The sequence below is a fragment of the Trypanosoma cruzi genome, genomic scaffold, assembly GCF_000209065.1.
Source record: "Trypanosoma cruzi strain CL Brener 1047053517073 genomic scaffold, whole genome shotgun sequence".
In the NCBI taxonomy this organism is placed as follows: Eukaryota; Euglenozoa; class Kinetoplastea; order Trypanosomatida; family Trypanosomatidae; genus Trypanosoma; species Trypanosoma cruzi.
The window spans coordinates 119,169-137,467 of NW_001849495.1; the positions used below are offsets into that span (position 1 = coordinate 119,169).

The 18,299-nt window shown below is 48.6% G+C and overlaps 4 protein-coding genes across 4 annotated transcripts, besides 49 other annotated features; all 4 read left to right on the forward strand.

The window, feature by feature from the left end:
* Tc00.1047053506949.10 (DNA-directed RNA polymerase I largest subunit, putative) lies at positions 1-482 on the forward strand (the record flags this gene model as incomplete). Its single annotated transcript, XM_804090.1, has 1 exon — positions 1-482. A coding segment is annotated over one exon (482 nt), but the record flags the coding sequence as incomplete, so codon positions are not given.
* Positions 1-15,141: a sequence feature (heterozygous, Esmeraldo-like haplotype).
* Positions 605-656: a microsatellite.
* Positions 902-922: a sequence feature (AT_rich).
* Positions 966-985: a microsatellite.
* Positions 986-1,013: a microsatellite.
* On the forward strand, positions 1,169-9,748 carry Tc00.1047053506949.20 (hypothetical protein, conserved; the record flags this gene model as incomplete). Its single annotated transcript, XM_804091.1, has 1 exon — positions 1,169-9,748. One exon carries the CDS (start codon positions 1,169-1,171, stop codon positions 9,746-9,748), a length of 8,580 nt encoding a protein of 2,859 aa, XP_809184.1.
* Positions 5,189-5,303: a sequence feature (GA-rich).
* Positions 8,640-8,680: a microsatellite.
* Positions 9,769-9,789: a microsatellite.
* Positions 10,123-10,158: a sequence feature (GA-rich).
* Positions 10,227-10,255: a sequence feature (AT_rich).
* Tc00.1047053506949.30 (hypothetical protein, conserved) lies at positions 10,597-15,048 on the forward strand (the record flags this gene model as incomplete). Its single annotated transcript, XM_804092.1, has 1 exon — positions 10,597-15,048. One exon carries the CDS (start codon positions 10,597-10,599, stop codon positions 15,046-15,048), a length of 4,452 nt encoding a protein of 1,483 aa, XP_809185.1.
* Positions 11,733-11,780: a sequence feature (GA-rich).
* Positions 15,106-15,132: a microsatellite.
* Positions 15,142-15,305: a sequence feature (haploid, Esmeraldo-like haplotype).
* Positions 15,192-15,211: a microsatellite.
* Positions 15,260-15,306: a microsatellite.
* Positions 15,306-15,926: a sequence feature (haploid, non-Esmeraldo-like haplotype).
* Positions 15,372-15,413: a microsatellite.
* Positions 15,407-15,441: a microsatellite.
* Positions 15,450-15,473: a microsatellite.
* Positions 15,574-15,600: a microsatellite.
* Positions 15,692-15,752: a sequence feature (T-rich).
* Positions 15,774-15,820: a microsatellite.
* Positions 15,867-15,887: a microsatellite.
* Positions 15,927-16,155: a sequence feature (areas not merged during assembly with more than two copies in the genome that could not be assigned to a particular haplotype).
* Positions 15,966-16,122: a microsatellite.
* Positions 16,156-18,299: a sequence feature (haploid, Esmeraldo-like haplotype).
* Positions 16,169-16,194: a microsatellite.
* Positions 16,283-16,312: a sequence feature (AT_rich).
* Positions 16,331-16,354: a sequence feature (AT_rich).
* Positions 16,424-16,457: a sequence feature (AT_rich).
* Positions 16,645-16,694: a microsatellite.
* Positions 16,792-16,826: a microsatellite.
* Positions 16,861-16,883: a microsatellite.
* Positions 16,910-16,949: a microsatellite.
* Positions 16,975-17,009: a microsatellite.
* Positions 17,075-17,098: a microsatellite.
* Positions 17,105-17,139: a sequence feature (AT_rich).
* Positions 17,150-17,188: a sequence feature (AT_rich).
* Tc00.1047053506949.50 (cytochrome c, putative) lies at positions 17,187-17,531 on the forward strand (the record flags this gene model as incomplete). The annotated part of the gene is made up of 1 exon (XM_804093.1): positions 17,187-17,531. One exon carries the CDS (start codon positions 17,187-17,189, stop codon positions 17,529-17,531), a length of 345 nt encoding a protein of 114 aa, XP_809186.1.
* Positions 17,534-17,562: a microsatellite.
* Positions 17,566-17,591: a sequence feature (AT_rich).
* Positions 17,733-17,766: a microsatellite.
* Positions 17,794-17,818: a microsatellite.
* Positions 17,879-17,909: a microsatellite.
* Positions 17,919-17,951: a microsatellite.
* Positions 17,969-18,027: a sequence feature (AT_rich).
* Positions 18,029-18,075: a microsatellite.
* Positions 18,102-18,222: a microsatellite.
* Positions 18,245-18,271: a sequence feature (AT_rich).
* Positions 18,279-18,299: a microsatellite.

Consider the following 18,299-nt stretch of genomic DNA (forward strand, 5'->3'; position numbering starts at 1 on the left):
TTCAGGGCGCCAACGCGACGATGCGTCATGTCTTGTCGTTTCTTTCTCTTTTTACTTTGGGGACGCGGGCGATTAAATTGCGGCAGGCCCGCTCCACAGACATTCGTGACATGGCGAACTGGTTTGGTGTCGAGTCGGCATACCGCACCCTTTACGACGAGCTGTCCAAATTATTCAAGCGGTACTCCGTTGACCATCGCCATCTGACGCTCATCGCTGACGCTGCCACGCATCGCGGTACATGGGAGAACTTCAACTTTACAGGCGTCATTTCACAGAGTGCGAGTCCGCTCTTCCAGATGACATTTGCGTCGTCAAAGCGGTGGCTGCACACGGCTGTGAGTCGGGGACTGAGCGATGAGTTGCAGTCGATCAGCTCCGCCATTATGGTGGGCGAGCGGCCAAAGGTGGGAACGGCGTGTGTGAAGTTGGCACCAGACGCCGCGGTTCTACGTGATGTGTTGGAGCACACTTTTGAATAGTGCGAAGTAGACATTGCATGCATGTCTATCCGTGCATCGTTTTCTATCAATTTGTCTGTGTCTGTGTGTGGTGTCGCTGGAAGGAGTTGGATGAAAAAAGAGGAAAAATAAAACTAACATTAATATATATATATATATATATATATATATATATATATATATATATATATATATTGAATAGGAGTACACATGCATGCATGCGCACAACCTTTCAGTGCACATGGATGAGTGCTGTTTCGTATAACACGTGAGGGGTTAATCGATGCCCACTTTTAATGAATGAGGACGACTTTGCGGCTCCGTTCCTCGCAGGAGCACAAAAGCTCGTATGCGCTCGGTGTTGGCAGGCAGAAAATGAGGTCGTGAAAAGTGAACATAATCATCATTACCTTCCCATTTCTCCCTTCTTTCTCAAGAACAAAAATAAAAATAATATATATGTGTTTTTATTACTTCTTCTTATCAGTTTTTTGTTTGTTGTTGCTCTCTCTCTCTCTCTCTCTTTTTTTTTTTTTTTCTTTTTTTTTTTTTCGTTTGCATCTTATTGCTTTTTCTGTCATTATCTCAGGAAGCAAGAGGCGCAGTTCGTGAATATATATATATATACCGAAACATACATTGATACGGCTGTCCGTGTGGTGGGAAAAAACAGGGAAGGGAGTGAGGAATTGTCTATTGACGCAAATATGCGAAACCTTTTTTGTGCGTGGCGTTGCGTAAGAGGAGTGGACACATCTGTCATTACGGCTTCGCACACATTTCTCAGCATTGTCATTGCTGTTCGGCACAAGAGTCTCGGTGCAGAGGTTCAAGCCAATCCCAACGACAGGGGTGGCGCTGGGCCTGCTCTTGAGGACGTTGCCAACATCACGCCGCGGCAAACGGATATGGGGCAGGTTCTGCATCAACTCTTATGGCGGGCAAGGGATGCACTTCTCATGCAAGAAGAAGAAACGAAGGAACACGAAAGTGCGGGAAGAGAAAAGAGGAAAAAGAAGTGGATTGGTGAACCGGGCACGTCGCAGCGACTGACGTACTCACAGATCCACGCCGCAGATGCAACAGGGCTATTCGAGGTGGACTGGGGCAAGGTGAGTCGGCTGACGCGAAGAACACAAGATGGCCTTTCCACCAGCTCTCCTTTAGAGCCAACGTGTGAGGAAAGCATAGCGCTTCTGTGTTCGTTGCTCGCCGTGGCACTGAAGCTGCGGAAAGGGGGAGCGTCAACGGAGTTTTTGTCCTCACACGTGACGATGACGCTTCCGCCGCTGAAATCAGCGGAGGCCGTTGTGGCGCCATTGGGCCGCCAGGCACGACTGTGGGGTGAGCTGCGGGAATGGCACCTGTTGTTGTCGTGTGCGTCCGTCACTTTTTCGCGGATTGGCCGGGAGTGTGTCACAGAGAAGGCATTACGCGATTTGGTACGAGTCTTTTTGGACAAACTTGACGCGTTGTGTTTGCCCGCCGTCAAGAAGAAAAGGACGGGACGCCATTTCAGAGCCGAGGAGGAAACCGACACGGTTTCTGATGGTATGGGTGATACAGTAACAAACGCGCTGTGGCGTGTAGCAATGCTTTGCCGTGTGATGGAAGACGTCTTGCGGTGTGAAGGAGAGACGCCAAACTCATCGCCGCACGCAACGGAGGGAGGTGAGGATGTGAAGGACTCTGAGAAGTCACGCCATCTGGCGAGGGTTGTCAAGTGTGTGATGTGCGAGCTGGAGAAACGGGTGTTCACAATCCGTGAACGTGAGGGGTCTGTAGAAACGGTGGAAGGCCTTGAGGCTCTTGTCATGAAGTCATTTCAGTACTGTTGTGCTCCCGAGTCTTGCGAGGATCGGCACTCATCTGCGTACAAGGGAGCGCCGGCCGAAGCGTTGCTGTCATTCTGCGGAGCATACTTCAAGATGGTGCCTTTTTGCCTCATGACGGCGGCCGCGGAGGCGGGGAAGCAGGAGGGGGCCGTTTTGAATGCAGTGGAGAACAAGGACTGCTGTGCCGTCACGATTGTACTCACAATTCGACAAAGTTGGTTGCGCCATCAATCTGCCTTACAGCTTCACGGTGTCATGGCGGCCTTTTGGTGGTTGCGGTTGCTGCCCATATTGCTTGAGGGCTACTCGGACGTGACGGCGCAGCTGCGGTTTGAGCACCATCTTCATGGCAGCGGCCACATGAGCATCCGACAACTAGAGACGGTGCAGACGGAACTGGTCAGCACGGTAAGTTCCATGTTGTACTTTGACGAGAAGGCGTTCGAGGAGCGACGGGCGGCACGGACGACGGGACCTGCCGCGGAGGAGGATGGGGGCGGTGGTGACGCTGGCACGTACGACACGAGTGATGCACGACTGAGACGACATCGCGGGGGTCGATCGCTCTTTAGGAAGAAGGATGAGAAAGAGGGGGTGTTGCTCCCAACCTCTGCAGAGGCCATGCGTAAGTCGTCCCGCTTCTCACCACGGCGGGTGTGGGAGAAGAATGACTTGTCGGGGACCACCGCGTCCGGGGCGGCTAGCGGCACGGCGGTGAACAGCCCGTTGTTTGACATGATCGTCGCCGCGAAGGACGCCGTGTTTCAGCTATCGGATTTGCATGCCGTGGAGCAGCCGAACCGCAGTACAGCGCTGGAAATGACGTGGTTGGCGTTGTTGGCAGCCCGTCGTCGCGTGGAGAAGACGAAGTCAACACAAAAAATGACCCAATTTTTGAAGCCGAAACACGCCCACCATCAGAAACAGCAGCAGCAACAACATGAAGAAGAAGAAGAAGGGGGAGATGTGGTAAATATGGGTAGGGTATACGAGATGAAGGACGGGGATGAATCTGAACTGGTGTTTCCGCCGTTCGTTGCGACGAGCCTGCAGCATCTCTCCACTGCCCTGGCTGCCGCCGCTCACCGCGTGTACGATATGGCCGACACGTTACACACACGCGATGGGAATATACATCGCGTGTTGGGTGTCGCCATCGTTGCGGGCACACAACAAATGCTCTTGGGGAACTCTTTCTACTCGGACGCAATTGCCAGCAACTGGTGGTTGCGTAGTAGTGCTCCAGTTTTCTTCCAAGGAAGACATTCGCAACAATTTAATCTTCCCTCTTTACTGGAGTCAAATCTTATGAGTCTACTGGTTCAGCGAACACGTCGGCATGAAAAATTGGGATGGTTAAAGCGTTCCATAAGTACGGCTTTGGAATGTCTTACCGCCCCTGCTGCGGCACCGTATCTCCCTCCGGTCACCAAGCAGTGGACATGTGCGCTGATTCTCTCCAGTCTGCGCGATGTGGCATTTTTACTGAGGCATAACGGTAAATTCCCCGGAGCAACAAAGATGACAGAAGAGGAAATGAAGGTGGTACATACATGGGCGTGTGGTGCGTTTTCATCTTTGCTTTCTGTACTTGCTGCAGATGAGGAGCTTATTCTTCTTTGCGGATATGCAAGTTTTATTGACGCGCTCTTTGACCTGCATATTCATCTGGGGACAGAGCAGCAGGAGTTGCTGCAGTTTGGAGAGAATTCTTTACTTAAATGTGTCCTCCCTGCCGTGCTGATTAGCCTTGTGAAGAGCGCAGAGGAGGATACCCCAGAGACACATGCCGCAGCCTGTGAGTCCGTGCTCTTTGTTCTTGCCGTGCTTTCTAAGTTTGTGTCCTTTCCAGATCTGAGAATGACGGCGGCCAGAAAAAACGACAGCAGTGATCTATTGATTGGCGTGGCGGTGTATTGCCTTCGGCATGCGCGTCGCGGGGGTGGGAAGCATGCCAGCGACTACGGACTACCAGCGGCGCAATTGCCCACCATTGACAGCACCCAAGCACTGAAGAGCAGCGGCAGCATTTCTTTCCTGTTTAGGAAGCGCAGTGGTTACTCCTACCTTCATGTGCTTGATCTAAGTAACGGTCTCCTTCCTTTCTCAAGGGTGCAGCCACTCTACGGCGATCGCGAGGGCAGCTGCGTTTCGGCGCTGCAGTATTATTTACAGAACGGGCAGCGAGTGGACTTGTCGTCTACTGCGGATCACAAAAAGCTGTTGGAGGAATCTGTCAAGTGTTTGAGTTTTATGGCGAATACATACATCAGTGCCCAACTCCTCGGCAACCTGGTGCGCTTCATTGAGCAGTACCTGCGGGTGCAGGAGCGCCTGTCTCGTGTCCCGCTGGAGGGCTCATCATCTCCAACGGCGAATGCCATGCAGCGAGAGAATGCGATGGCGTCCTTGACGCGTGTTGAGACGGCCCCGTTGGTGCTGCTTGACTATATCGGCTACCTGAGTTCCGCCGGAAGCTGGACGATGGTGTGGTGGGCCTTCAACCTCGCCGAGACGGCGCTGAAGATACAGCGCAAGCATCAGTTGGCGACGACAACGTCCATGGGAGATGTGGCCACGCGGGCAGTTCTTTCGCAGCTACGCTCTTTGTCCAACCCGGCAACGCCGCGGCTGACGCACACTCTCATGAGAAGTATTCTCTGCCTCTCGGACATCATGTCAGAGTCGCCAATAACGCTGCTTGGATTTGATCGTGTGACTCCTCTGCATGGGCTCCTAAAGCATGCTACACGTGGCGAGTATCGTGCGATGTTGTTTGCCATGAAGCAGGCGGTGATTCTCGTGCAGCGGGCGTCTGCAGCGTACCGTGAGACGCGCTCACAAAGCAGCACAGACGATCCTCTTAGGAGGCATGGTGTGGAAAAGGACTTGGAGGAAGAGGCAAGGAAAATAGAGGAAGAAGATGATGATGATGATGACGAAAAAGAGGCAATAGGATACAAGGGGAATAAGGAATACGAAGAACAGGATGGAGGAAGACGACGAAATTACTTTGCATTGTCGGCCGTCACACGAACCCCTGAAGCAGAACGTGAGTTCATTCTCTTTTTTGGCTGTCTTGTCGCATGCTTTGATAATGTACTTGATGTTATTCGTGGTTGTGCTCTTCAACAGGACATTCTTGGTGACGAGCTTCGCGATGTGCTTCTACTGGCACTACAGACGTTGATTCATGTATTGCAGGGATGTATACGGTCGGTTCTTGCCTTGCCCGATGAATTGTGGGAGCACTTCCGTGCGGAACGCGCCCATATGTTGTGGATCAGTCTCTGTGTTGCGGGATTGCTGGGACGCGTTGCCGCAGTCGACTACGGTCGTTTATGCTTCAATGGTACCCTTCGACGCTCCACGGATTCTCTTCTTGGCGAAATTGGAGAGCTCGTGGAGGCATGCATCAAGCGTGGCGGCGATGATGGCGACCAGCGTGATAAAGGCACTGGCAAGCAGAAGGGCGGAAACCACGAGAGGAGTGAGAGGCCGCTTCTTGACACACTGACGGAGGGTTTAAGGGGGATTCTAAGCGACGTGCAGTTGTCGTATCGACTAGCAATACGGCTCGGTGTTGGCATGCGACAACGGACAGATCTCACAGCCATCATCACATCCCTTCGTGCGTTTGCGGCGGCGTCGGCTCGATACCAACCTGCTGGCGTTGTTATCCATCGTGTGTGGCGCGTGCTATGCATGGAGGTGGGCGAGTCGAAGAAACCGTCGGGACGAAAGCAGAAGCGATTGCCCAGTGGAGAAACTCCGGCAACCGCACTGCGTGTCCCGTCAATAGACGAACTGCAGCTTCTTCTTGAGTCATTTCGGGATTTGGAGAACGAACTGACATCCGTGGCCGCCACCAGAAAGACACAACGCCGACATGCTGAATTTGTGGTTGACTGGACGTGCGAGAAACCCCTGTTGATGCTTGAACGCGTAACGGAGGACCTGACGTTAGTGCAAAGCGACCAAAAACGGAACGTAGCGTTGGAGAATAAAGGTGACGATGGCGATGAAACACTGCTGGACATGGGCGTTGATGCCGGGGAGTCGCAAGCTCTTCTCACGACTGGCACACTTGGAGGCATGGATGCCGCCATTCTCCTGCAAGAAGAAGAGGAAGAAGGAAAGGTGGAAGGAAAAGCGAAAGAGACGATTCCAAACGGCGAACTTATCGAGGCGTTGATCCGTCAATGTGGTCGGGTGCAGACGTCATCTGCTGTGTTGTCTATTGTAGATGCCGCGCTTTCCATTCCACAGAGCAACAAAATACTTGGGACGCATTTCAACTGCGTGAAGACCGTCTTTACTCGGTGCACACTGGCGGAGATTGTGGCCCTCCCTCACGCAGAGCTCATCTTTGGCAGTCTGGAATTATTTGTCCGTCGGCGATCGCCGGTGCCGCTGGAGGAGCGCCGCGGTTTATGGTTGCAGCTCACCCAGAAGTGGAAGCGGGAGTTCCTCGAACCATACAGCCTCCGCTTTGAGGAACTGCAGCGAGAGTTCCTGCTGTTGGTGCGGCGGCGCCGGTCTTCCGTGCGGTTGGGGGAAGGCCGGGCGGCGGTGAATTCTGGCACCCCGCTGTTTTCCTCTTGTGGGAATGTCATGGCACAAATTGCGAAAAAAGACGTGATTCCCGTTGCGTGTGACGTGGAGATCTCCCCCCATGACGATATTGGCGGATTGTTGGTGGAGGAAAAGGGAAAAAACTCACGTGGAATGGGACGGTGTGATTACGAGCAGCTCCTGAAACAACAACGATACGAACAGCAGCAGAAGCCGTCTGTTCCATTAGGTATTCTTTTCACCATTCTCACCGATCTTTCGCGTGGACCACGTGGTGAGGCGGGGTTGGAGGACTTTGCCAGGGTGTTCACGACGTATATTGCGAGAGAGTACTTTCTCCTGCGTCAAAGAATGGATGGGAATGCGATGAATGTCATGCGATTTATGCAGAATCCCCATCAACTGGGCCCACGTATTTATCAGCGACGGCGTCTCCCGGTAAGCTGCGCACATGCGAATGACGTAGCGGGGTGGTTTCTTACGCCTGCGGATCGTCAGTCCGTCATGACGGCCTTGTCCCATATAAGTGAGGGCGTGGAGATGGAGGCATTCAACTCGGCGGAGCACGGCGTCTTTGAGTACATGCGCTCATTGTGTCTGTATCTGCATCTCCTTGCCCTTACCGTGCATGTCTTTCATCGATTTCGCATGCACGGGGACAGCGAGATGCGTGACGGTGTGCGGCAGCGGCGGCAGCAACAACAACAACAACATGGTCGTTGTGGATTTGAGGAAGATGTGGAGGAGGAGGGGGGAGATGCGGCGCAATGGAGTGAGCACCGTAGCCAGGATGCAGAAGCGCGCCTGGCAGAACGTCAACTACATGCGGATACGCGACAAACAGATCCGGATAGCGTCAACATGAACCTCCTGGAGAGTTCGCTTCTTCATTTCCTGAATGTCAGTCTGGCGCTTGTGGACCACACCGACTTGATGATACACCGTGCGACAAGTATTGCCACTGCACCAGACAGCGATCACGAGCACGCGCGTAAGGCACTTCTTTACGCAGATGAACTGCGTCTGATGGTTGCTGTGGCTCTGCAGGACACCATTCGTGTGCTTCTCCGGGATGCTCCGCTGCGGGCTTCGTTTGCCCGCCGCGTCGTTCATCGTATTATTTGCAGTTTCTCGTGCGACATTCTCCCGGAGGTGTCATGGAATGGAGCCGCGGCGGGCAAACAGAAGGGACATTCTTCTCAGGAGCCTTCTGTGAACATGATGGCGCTGGATGCGTGGCGCTCCAAGCGGCCAGAGCTCTTTGTGCGATCCCCCACGCTGTTGTGTCTTCTGTCGCCATCGTTCTTCAACGAGGTACTCTCGCAGAACATCCGCAACGCTCTGAGCCTCACGCTGACACAAGTTGTTGCCTCCCTTCACTTTTACCTTCGTCGTACGGATGCCCATTTGTCGCCATTGATGACGGCAACGACAAGTATTCTTTCAAACACGTACGTGCGAAATGCAGCGCTTCGTCTGTTTTGCGAGGAGCTTTGTGGCCAAATCGTGGAGCGGACAAGCTTCCGTGAGGCACTTGCACCACCAACGGTTGCCTCGGTGCAGCAGGGAGTTGCGGGCTCTGTCCCTGATGAGGTTCTCATCCCGTTCCTTGCCTCCATATGCCGTGAGGATGCCTTTGTCAGCAAAAATGCGTTGGCAAGCGTCCTGTACCACAGCATGAGTCTCCGTCCCGATGTGTTTGGTCAGCCCCCCATTGTGGACCGCTTCGCCAGGTTCGCCATTGCCCGGAGAGGCAGCAGCAGCAGCCATAATAATAATAATAATAATAATAATAATAATAATAATAATGGATCCGTGTCGACGTTAGAACTAGGAGGCGTTCATGGAAACGATAAAAGTGCCGCTGCTGCCCCTGTTGCTGCGGGTGTGGGTAGCAAGGCAGGGGTGAGGGAGAGTTCGGCGAAAAGCCGATTGAGTCTGGGGGTTTCGAACACAGATGTGGTCCTTGAAAGTCCCATTTCCTCCAATGCAGCCGAGGCAACAAGCGAGGTGATGGATGTCACCTCCACCACACAAGCAGTTGACGAGGAGGAGGACGAGGTGGAGACACTGAGCCGGTTTATGGCAGACCAGTCGGATGAAACAGCCACGCGCACACACAAACGCACACTCTTCTCTCTCAATCTCACACTAGCGGAGGTGATGGAGACCGCCATGCATTTTTCACAAATGCGACCGACCTCAGCTGAAGAATATAAGAAGGCAATGGCCATGATACGAGCGGCAGATGACGCACGACACGAGCGTATTGCAGCATTTCGTAGTGCTACGCCAGCAACCGGTTCTCATAATGGCATGGGTTCGTCGCCGTCTTCTTTAACCACCACCCCCACAGTTGGGTATCCAGATGCGGCGTTACATATTGAGGAACCAATGCATTTTGGTGTTGTTATGCTTCATATTCGTTTTGCCCTGCGAAAAATTATTCATGCTTCCATGCGTCGCCTTGCGGCTCAGCAGGGACCCAAGACACTTTCTATGATGGTCGAAATGTTGCGAGAGGTGGACCCCAAGTGGCACCAAAATCAAAATAACAACAGTGGTGAACTCCGTCGGCAGTCCGATAGCATGCTTGCCGGAACCCTCCGTGTACTCGTGGCACGTTCTGTCGTCTGTGTCGACCTTGTAGGGGAAGCCGGGGATCTTCTTGGCGGCGGGGCTGGCGGTCTAGCAATAAGTGCAGTCGGCTTGCAGCGCACGGAGCGGGCATTACATTTGGTGCAGCGTGCGAAGCGCAGCGCTACTGGTTCTGGTGGTAATACCGGTGACCACGTTAGCCGCCGTCATCCTCAACGACATCGAGGAGATGGTGGTGCCAGAAGCTTCTCTTCGGGCGAAAAACGTTCTGTTTCATGAGGGGTTTGTGTCTGTCGGCATGTGTGTGTGTGTGTGTGTGTACTTATGTGTAGAGTCGCCAGATGCTTTGTATTCTCCACTTTTTTTTTTTTAAAGTCTGTAGGAAAATCCGTATTCATTGTTGCACGTGTGGCGTCCACTCATGGACGGCTTCTCGTATTGTTTTTAACGTCTCTATTACTCCGCTCCTGTACAATTCCTCTACCAACTGAATTCTGCGTATGCCTTTTTGTTTGTTTGTTTGTTTTCTTCTCTCTCTCTTTATCTATTCATCCATGTGCATTGTCGCCTTGTATGGACGTTTTCCACACAGAAAAAAAAAAAAAGTACTTCTATTCCTTTGAGGAGTAGAAGGGTAGCGAAAAAGGGAGGGAAAGAAGAAGAAGAAGAAAAAAAAAAAAAAGGGGAAGGGGGGTGGGGAGGGTTGCGGGTACGAGGTGTCAATAGGCAACCCTGCGGTCACAGACGGAGGTGGAACAAAATAAAAAGAAATATAAATTTAAAAAAGGAAAGGACGTTTATTCAAATCCTATAGACACGGCATCGCAATTGGGAAGGAAGCCTTGTGCCTTTCTGTACCCAACTGTTTTCTGTGTTGCCACGTGAAAAGTCAAGGGAAAGGTAGGAATAGACAAGAAGCACGCAGTTGTAGAAGACAAGTGAAAGGAATACAACTGTGGAGGGTTTAGAAGACTCTGCAAAAACACAGATTTACACATACCAGACGTACTGTTAAGAAAGCCTGACAACAAACTTGACGACACAAAGGAAATTGTGTGTGTGTGTCTGCATTGTCGTGGTACTATTAGTCTGGCGGGCCAATTTAACTGTCATTCATCTCCCGGACTATGCATGAGAGGGACGCGAGCTTTTTGGCACTGCCCACACAGGACTCAAGGGCGCAAGTGGGTCGAGGGAAGCCACAAACAATCCGCCCGCATGCCCCAGTTGTCGACGTTTGTCTTCCAGCCTTCACACGTCTACGGGTGAATGAAAGCCGTATCCATATCTTGCCGAAGCAGCCACCGTTGGACTGGAATAACGTGTTAGGGCGGCGGGCAAATACAGCGCCGCCAAAGAAGGACGTGCTTTTCTCAGATCCGCCAAAGAACAGCGCCTCCACACTCACGCAGGTTGGGAAAAGTGATGAAAGCAAGACATTTTCTCCCCGTCCCGTTGGGGGAAATGTAGTCACTTCTCACGAGGGCACTGCACCGTCTCTGGGTGTGAGTGACGACACCGCACCTGGCAAAAGCGGCAGCAACAGTAGGCAGGGCGCGGGAGAAAAGAGCGCGAAGGAGGAAACTCAACTGTCAAGTGTGCCCTGTAGCCGCCTAAAGGAAGAAACCACCGCAGAGGGCGGCTTGCGGTTGCCAGAGACTATCCCAGTCTCTCCAAGGTACAGGAACAGTGCGATGGCGTCCTCCCTTCCTACGCTAAACTTAAAAGGGTGTTTGGCTTCTGACAGAAAGACAGAACAGCACCAGCAACTAACACCGTCATCCTCTCATTCGCTCCCGATTTCGATAACGTCCGAAAATGTGGCCATCACTGCAAGATATGACAAGCAAACGGCTAGAAGCATGATGCACGACATTTTGCCCGCATTTTCCAGGACACATTCCAATACGTCGAGTAATCCCGTGCCGCACGACAAAACGATGTCTTTCTCACCGAAATCTCCAACATTGCCAGAGTCACCGAGTTTTTTGTTTATGCGGACAACACTTATGGGTGAAACGCCACCGTCTAATATATCTACGAGCGCAGTCGCGCCACCTAGTGCCTTTTTCGGGTACAATGACGGCCAATTAGTAGACAATGTGAAGAAGAAAAAGCGAACCACTTTGGGAACACCTATCAAAAGAGCATATGCGTCCATTGTTCGCATTTTTGGTGGGGAAAAGACCTCACAGAACGCTGCGTCCGTCGACGTGTCAGCAACGTGCAGTGGTTCGCCCTCGAGGTCAACCATCCAGCGAACGAAGAAGAAGAAGAAGGGTAAGAAGAGGAATATTAAAAATAAAGAGAATGCGCCCAATACTTTGCGGATGGATCAGTCTGGAAAGAATTCTCTGGAGACCGTTTCCGTGTCCACCATGAAACACGAAACCCCTCCTGGTACAACGACTGCTGCTACCACAGTGGGTGGGGATAGTACTCTGCCGAGCATGCGAAACTCGCTTTGTGGCAATTCACCTGCGATTAAATGCATGATCCCCATGCCGCCATCTTTTTTTTTGTTGGAGGACGACGTGGTGGAGAGTGCCACTGCTGCGATATCCACCTCCACTTCTTCCCAAAAGAAGGTCACGTCTTCTATCACGCTCGACAAGGGCAGTGGAACGGATTTGGAAGGTGTGTCGGCGGCTCCTGACACGCCGCAGACGCCTGGAACGACTTCGACTGGATCTAGTGGGACGAAAGGAGGTGATGAGAACTCTGCCACTGCGATGGCTGCTTTCTCGGCTAACGGCAATTTAAATCTCTCGCTTTTATCTCTGGAACCGACCCTTGTGGCCTTCGAGAATAATACTACAATCACGACCAATGCTAATCTTAGAAATACGTTGCATGACACGTCGAATGTTGACGCCGGTGGTTCCGTTAGGGTTTCACCGCCAGAGAAACCAAAACCACTTTGTAGAATATCCTTTTCCTCAGCGGGTAGTGGAGGGACTGAACCAGCCAAGGCATTGAATAAGCCTAAATCGGCAAATGACCCCAAGAATAGTATAGGAACTAGCCCGGCGTATTCTCGATCCAGTGAGAAAAAGAGGGAGAAGGCTTTCAACCAGCAGGAACAGCAATTAAAACAAATACCAAGACTCTCGGCGATTGAAGAACAAGTTCGTTCTTGCACCAACTTGTTATCAGTGACAAACAACAACATGCCATCCAATATGCCGATTGCCGATGATGAGAAACGGGGTGTGGTCCAACAGAAAAAAGGCAAAACGGTCGAAACGGAGCGGATGAATGAAAAAATGGTCACATCCTCCTCACCACGGCCAACGTCGACGGTAGGGCAAAACGGGATGTTAATGGAAGATTTGTTTCCCCACAATTTATCTAACAATGTCTCAACCGACTCCAACAACGCTTCTCCCCGTGGTGCGGATTGGCCAACGGATAGTTTCTCCACCCAGTTGCCTCTTGCCGGTTCAACGCCCTGTCTGAGCGGAGATACCTCTACCAAGGATGTTCAGCTCGCTACGTTATCCCAGTATGCTCACCGAAGGGAGGCCGACCTTTCCAGGTCCACATTTGGTTCCATTGGGGCTTGTCTTGCGGTTTCTCAAACACTTCGTGTTATCAATTTAAAAGGTTGTATGATTGACGAGGAGGGACTCCGTGGACTGGCCGAAATTCCCACGTTAAAAGTTGTTTGCGTCTCGCACATACGGCAGCTGAAGTCGTTGCGATCACTCATTGAATGCCGCAATGGCCGTTTTGCTGAAATTGAAGAGATTGATGCGCAGTGCACCGCCATACAAAATGAGGGGATTGTTGGGCTTGAGAAAATGCGTCGACTACGTCGTTTGTGTTTGAGCATGACATGCGTAACGGACGTCACGCGTCTTTCAGCGAGTCGCTCTCTGGAGGAGTTGTCTCTCACGTCAACGCCTGTGACAAGTGAGGGCATTTTTGGTCTGGAGAAGATACCGACGCTGAAGAAGCTTAACATTAGTCGCACCAAAGTGCAGTCGTTGCCTAGACTTTACAAGTCAGGTTCTCTGGAGAAACTGATCTTGTACTCATGCAAAGTGACCAACGAAGATTTGCGTCGCCTGGCGCAGATGCCTCGGCTGGAGGTGCTTGATGTTAGTACAACCAAAGTGACGGATCTCTCCACACTACGTGGGAACCTTTCGCTGAAAAGCCTAACAGCCCAGTGGTTGCAACTAATTAATTGTGAAGATATCCTCTTTGATCGGCAATCCTCCCGTAATGGAGAGGCCCATGCGAAATCACGCCGAAAAGATGGAACGCACTCTAAGAAAAACTCATGTACGCCTACCTATTTGAGCAACTACCCCATCGAAAACGACGCGGAGGCTGGATTCTGTGGCCTGGCGGATATCCCAACACTGGAGCATGTGGACCTTTCACACTGTGCAATTCATAGTGTGAAGTCTTTGTTTGTCAGTAAGTCTATTAAATCATTGGTATTGCGCCGGACACGTGTCGATAGTAATGGTATTAAAGGCATTGGGAGTATGCGATCATTGCAAACACTTGTCATTTCCAATGTTGCGGATAGTTTTCTTGCGGAAGATGCTTCAGAGTGGAGTTCTGCGAGTGGCGTCCTTGTCTCCATAACGGAGCTTCCCAATGTGTTAAACCTATCCGTATTGGATCTGTCCTTTACGGATGTGTATGATCTTCGCATGTTATCCGCGCTTCCCCTTCTTCGGGAGTTACGCCTTGTGGAGACACTTATCACGGTGGACGGTATACGTGGAATTGAGAAGCTTCCTTCATTGCACACATTGGATATCTCACAAACAAGTGTTACCTCCCTTCAATTTCTTTCCTCTGGTTGTCAATCGTTGAAAAGACTTTTTGTGAGGGCGAACCGTAACACGCGTGGATTTTGCATTGGTAACTTGCATACACTTCACTCTCTTGAGTTGTTGGATGTTAGCGACACTGTTGTGGAGGATATTAAAATGCTTTTTCGCCTTTCCTGTCATCTGAGACAACTTATTTGGCGTTGGGGGGAGCGGCGGGACGTACGTGGCCTCATTGAACCCCTTCCGTGTTGGGTGAACACGCTTGTACTCAAGGGTATTGAAAGTATGCCATTTTTGGAGCTTTTAGATATCACAAATACAGCTGTCAGTTCCGTGTCTTTTCTTGCCCAGTCGACGTCGTTGAGGTGGCTAAAATTATCACGGTGTAAAGCATTAGATAATGATGGTATTGTGGGGTTACAGAGCATTCGGACACTGGAGGAGCTTGACCTCAGTCATGCAACAGGCATTACGGATGTTTCTTGTCTCGCCACGTCGCCCACGTTACGTGGGTTGCGGCTTGGATGGACAGGAGTCACGTTGGAGGGATTGCATGGCATCAAGACGATACCAACGCTGACATCACTTGACATTACCTCCGCACCGGCGGAATGCGAGATGAAAGGTGAAGAGAAGGGGAATACGGTCGTAACCACAGATGGCGGCAAAAATAGTCACTTGAATAGAAATACGCCTTGTACAGTAAACCCTTTGTTGGGTGGCATTGCTGGCCATGTGCTGTTGGGGAAGCGCCAGTCTCGGCGAGTTTCTTTTATATTGTGAACGGAAAAAAAAACTCATTTAAGCGAGTGAAGGGGTGGAGAGAAAGAGAGAGAGAGAGTGTGTGTGTGTGTGTGTGTGTGTGTGGAAGGGGGTCGTACCCAAATAGGAAGAAAACCCCGTGCATTCTTTTGCTGCGAATGTGTGGAGGAGGAGGAGGAGGAGGGAAAAAAAGAGCCCGTCGTTGTTTGGTAGTTTTGGCGTAAATAAGAGGAAAAATTAAATCAAAAACAACAACAAAAAAGAAAACAAAAAAAAAAAAGTTTAATTGCACATAAAAACTTTTACGTTTGATTGTGAAGGGTATATAAGTAGGAATATCATGCTCCTTCCTTCCTTCCTTCCTTGCTTGCTTCCTTCCTTTTTTCTATTTTTTTTTTTTTTTCTTTTTTCTTTAGCCTCCCGTTGTTGTTATTGTTGTTGTTGTTTTTTCTTGTATCCTCTTGTCTTTCCCTCCTTTTCTTTTGTTTTTCTTGTTTAGTGTATATAATATATATATATCGTAGTGCTGGAGGAAAAGCTGTATACATTTATTTATTTATTTATTTATTTATTGTTCTTCATTTTTTTTTTGTGTTTTGTTTTGGTATGAGGCATAGGGAGAATGAAAACGAGTGAAATGAAGTGTCTTTTTATGCCTGCATCATTTTTGTTTGGTTTGCTTGTTTTTTTTTTTTTTTTTGTTTTGTTTTCCCTTCCTTTATTTTATAAACTGTTAGGAGGGGATATATTTATTTATTTATTTATTTATTTATTTATTTGACTATTTATATATAAATGTATATTGCGATTACAGTGGAGGATTCATGTGTAAATATTTATTTTATTTTTATTTTTATTTTATATTGGCGTTTTCAGCACGGTTAATCAATTCTTCAGCCGTGGCTGCTGTGGCTGTGGCTGCTCTGGCTGTGGCTGTGGCTGCTGTGGCTGCTGCTGTGGCTGCTCTGGCTGTGGCTGTGGCTGCTGTGGCTGTGGCTGTGGCTGTGGCTGTGGCTGTGGCTGTGGCTGTGGCTGTGGCTGTGGCTGCTGCTGTGGCAGCTGTCGTGGTTGCTGTGGCTGCTGTGGCTGCTGCTGTGGCTGTCGTGGTTGCTGTGGCTGCTGTGGCTGTTGATTATTTTGATTTTTTTTTTTTTTTTTTTTTTTTTTGGAGAGGGGGGAAGTGGGAGGGAATGGGGGAAAAGGTGGGTTTTTAAAAAGGAAGAAATAAAGAAGAGAAAAAAGTGAAATTGCGTTGAAATAAAATTAAAAAATAATAATAAAAAAACGCAACGAGTGTGTACACATAAATAAATATATATATTTATATGCGTATGTGTATTGTGTGTGTGTGTACTTTCTTCTTTTTTTTTTTTTTTTTGGGGGGGGGGGAGGGGGGATTTATTTATTTATTGTTATTTTTTTTTTTTTTTCTGTCGGCCCGTTCACCACCGCTGCGACTTCCTTCCCCGTGGGAAGGAATTCTGACAAATTGCATGACGCCAACAGAAACCCACCCCACCCCTTCTCTCCCCCGAAGTGTCATCTCCCCTTTGTTGTGGTCATTTCTCCCTTTTATGTAGGAATAAAGGGACAGGGCATCTCTCACCCAAGCGTGTGTATATATTACACATACATATATATATATATATATATATATGTAGATATATTCCATTTCCATTCTCTTTGCCACATGCCTGGTTTATTTTAGGTACTGCTGGCTGTTGTGACTATCGCTGCGCATTTGTGTGGTGTTATGCATGCGTATTCTTTTTTTTTTTTTCTTTTTTTTTTTTTTTTTTACCTCCTTTCCTTTTAAATTTATCCTTCTTTTCTTTTGTTTGTTTGTTTGTTTGTTTCCCTCCCAGAAGCAACAACAACAACCATAATAATATTAATAATATTAATAATATTATTAATAATAACGCCACCCTGCATTATGATTTTGTCTCCTTTTCTTCTTTTTCTTCTTCTTCTTCCTTTTCCCTTTCCCTCCCTGTGGACAAGAGGCGTAAGGCCACTCAAGCAACTACCAGCAATAGTTCCCTTTTTTTTTTTTGTTTTGTTTTGTTTTTTGTTCATTATTATTATTATTATTTTCTTTTTAAAATTTTTCTACCAGGGGAAATATTTATAAATATTTATTTATATTTACAAATAAAATGCCACCGAAGGCCAGACCGCCACTTCCACCGGGTGACGCCGCAAAGGGTGAGAAGATCTTCAAGGGTCGTGCGGCGCAGTGTCACACAGGAACAAAAGGAGGGGCGAATGGCGTGGGGCCAAACCTCTACGGGATTTATGGTCGTCACTCCGGCACAGTGGAGGGCTTCGCGTACAGCAAAGCAAACCAGGACTCGGGTGTGATTTGGACGGAGGAGGTTTTGGACGTTTATCTTGAAAATCCAAAGAAGTTTATGCCCGGAACAAAAATGGCTTTTGCCGGTCTTAAAAAACCACAAGAACGTGCAGACCTCATCGCTTATCTTGCAACATTGCGAGATTAGGCTTTTTTTTTTTCTTTTTTCTTTTCTTTTTCTCAATAATAAATAATAAAAAAAAAAAAAGAGAGAGGGAGAGGGGGAGGGGTTAGAGGAGTGTGGGAGGAAAAAAAAAAAAGAAAAAAAAGCCGTTTGTCCATTTGGTTTTAGGGTGGCCTGGAAGAAAATAAATATTTTATATAACTTCTGTAAATATTGGTTTGGTCTTTTTCTTTTCTTTTGTTTTGTTTTTTGTTTTTTTATGTACGTTTGATACAAACTCCCGTGCCTTTTCTTTTCTTCTTTTTTCTTTTTTATTTTAATGTTGCCCGCCAAAATGAATATTTACATACAAATAAATATAAATATTTTTCAGAGAGAGAGAGAGAGAGAGAGGGAGGGAGAAAAGGGGGGAAAAAAAAAAAAAAGAAAAAAAGAAAAGAAGAAGGGGAGGTAAAAGAAACTTATATAAACATATTTGTATTTAATTTACTTATTTGTATTTTAGAAAAAAAAAAAATATCAATAATAATAATAATGGGAATCTAATGCATAATAATAATAATAATAACTGTAAGAAAAGAAAAAAAAAATTTTTATACATACACTTATATATATATTTATTTATATTTATTTATATTTATTTATATATGCACATGGGTATGTATTTATTTACATGTATGTATTCGTATGTATGTATGTACGTGTATATGCATATTGTCAAGACGGAGGTGACGAGGTATTTAATTTAATTTAAAAAAAAAAAAGAGAGAGGGGGGAGGGGGAGGGGGAGGG